Source organism: Penaeus monodon, chromosome 23 (genome assembly GCF_015228065.2).
Source record: "Penaeus monodon isolate SGIC_2016 chromosome 23, NSTDA_Pmon_1, whole genome shotgun sequence".
NCBI classification, from domain to species: domain Eukaryota; kingdom Metazoa; phylum Arthropoda; class Malacostraca; order Decapoda; family Penaeidae; genus Penaeus; species Penaeus monodon.
In genome coordinates this window covers 41,219,315-41,220,291 of record NC_051408.1, presented here as the reverse complement: position 1 = coordinate 41,220,291, position 977 = coordinate 41,219,315, and the positions used below count along the sequence as shown (strand labels likewise).

The 977-nt window shown below is 32.4% G+C and overlaps 1 protein-coding gene across 1 annotated transcript in view; it reads left to right on the top strand.

The window, feature by feature from the left end:
* LOC119588082 (probable serine--tRNA ligase, cytoplasmic) overlaps window positions 1-977 on the top strand; it is a gene marked incomplete at its 3' end in the record, with an annotated part of 11,215 nt that overhangs the window by 9,844 nt on the left and 394 nt on the right. The window contains exon 12 of the mRNA XM_037936789.1: window positions 336-465. Within this exon, the coding sequence (XP_037792717.1) occupies window positions 336-465 (130 nt within the window). The remainder of the gene's footprint in view (window positions 1-335; window positions 466-977) is intronic.

Here is a 977-nt window from a genome sequence, read left to right as displayed (position 1 = left end):
GTAATATAATCCTTTCCTTTTTTACTTTAGGAAAGAATAAAGATTCCCTGTAGAATCTCTGCTTTTACTACCTTGTTTGTCAGCTGTTTGTGATATAAGTGAAATGTGAAGTCTTTTCCATTCCAGTAATAGGTCATTTCTGTGATCTTGGTGGGATTTACTCATAAACGTGGAATATAACAGAAAACATCTCAATACCTCTCTTTTGAATTTTCATGCCTGCTGACTTATCATCATTCTTTTCAAATTTCATCTGACTTTAATCTACTAATATTCTTTTACAATCTTTCTGAATCACTCCAAAAGCTCATCAGCTCCATTTTTCTACTCAAAAGGTCGAGTACGTGCACATGCTGAACGCCACCATGTGTGCAACCACGAGAGTGATTTGTGCCTTGTTAGAGAACTACCAGACTGAGGATGGCATTGTCGTCCCAGATGCCATTAGGCAGTATATGCCAGAAGGTGAGGAAAGGCAACTGGTTTTTAATGTCTCTGTTATTTACTTTTTGTATGTTGTGCTGGGTACAACTAATGTGACTAAGATGGACTTGTGTGAGATGTAACAGATTTATGTACTTAGGCAAAAGGATATCCTCTTTGTGGATTTATGTAATTGTTTTAGTTTATAAAATGGTTTTAGTTTGTTATATATCATTACTCTTTGATATTTATTGTATTACTCATTTAGTGATATTAGTAGTGATATATTTAACTTTTTCCCCATCAGTTTGGGGAAATATGACTCTTTTTAACAGTTGGACATTTTTCTGTTTTTATTTTTATCTTGTAATTAAAAGGATTTAGACAATCAGTAGTTTGCTCTAGTCTGTTCCTCAGGTCCTTCATGTTCTAAATTATATGAAATATTAATTTAATTTGCATAGTGCTGTATTTAAAGTTAATACTAGGATATTGTTTTCAGTAGGTAGTATTTTCATTGTAAGATTAGTGAAACAAAAAAGTGTATTTGAATT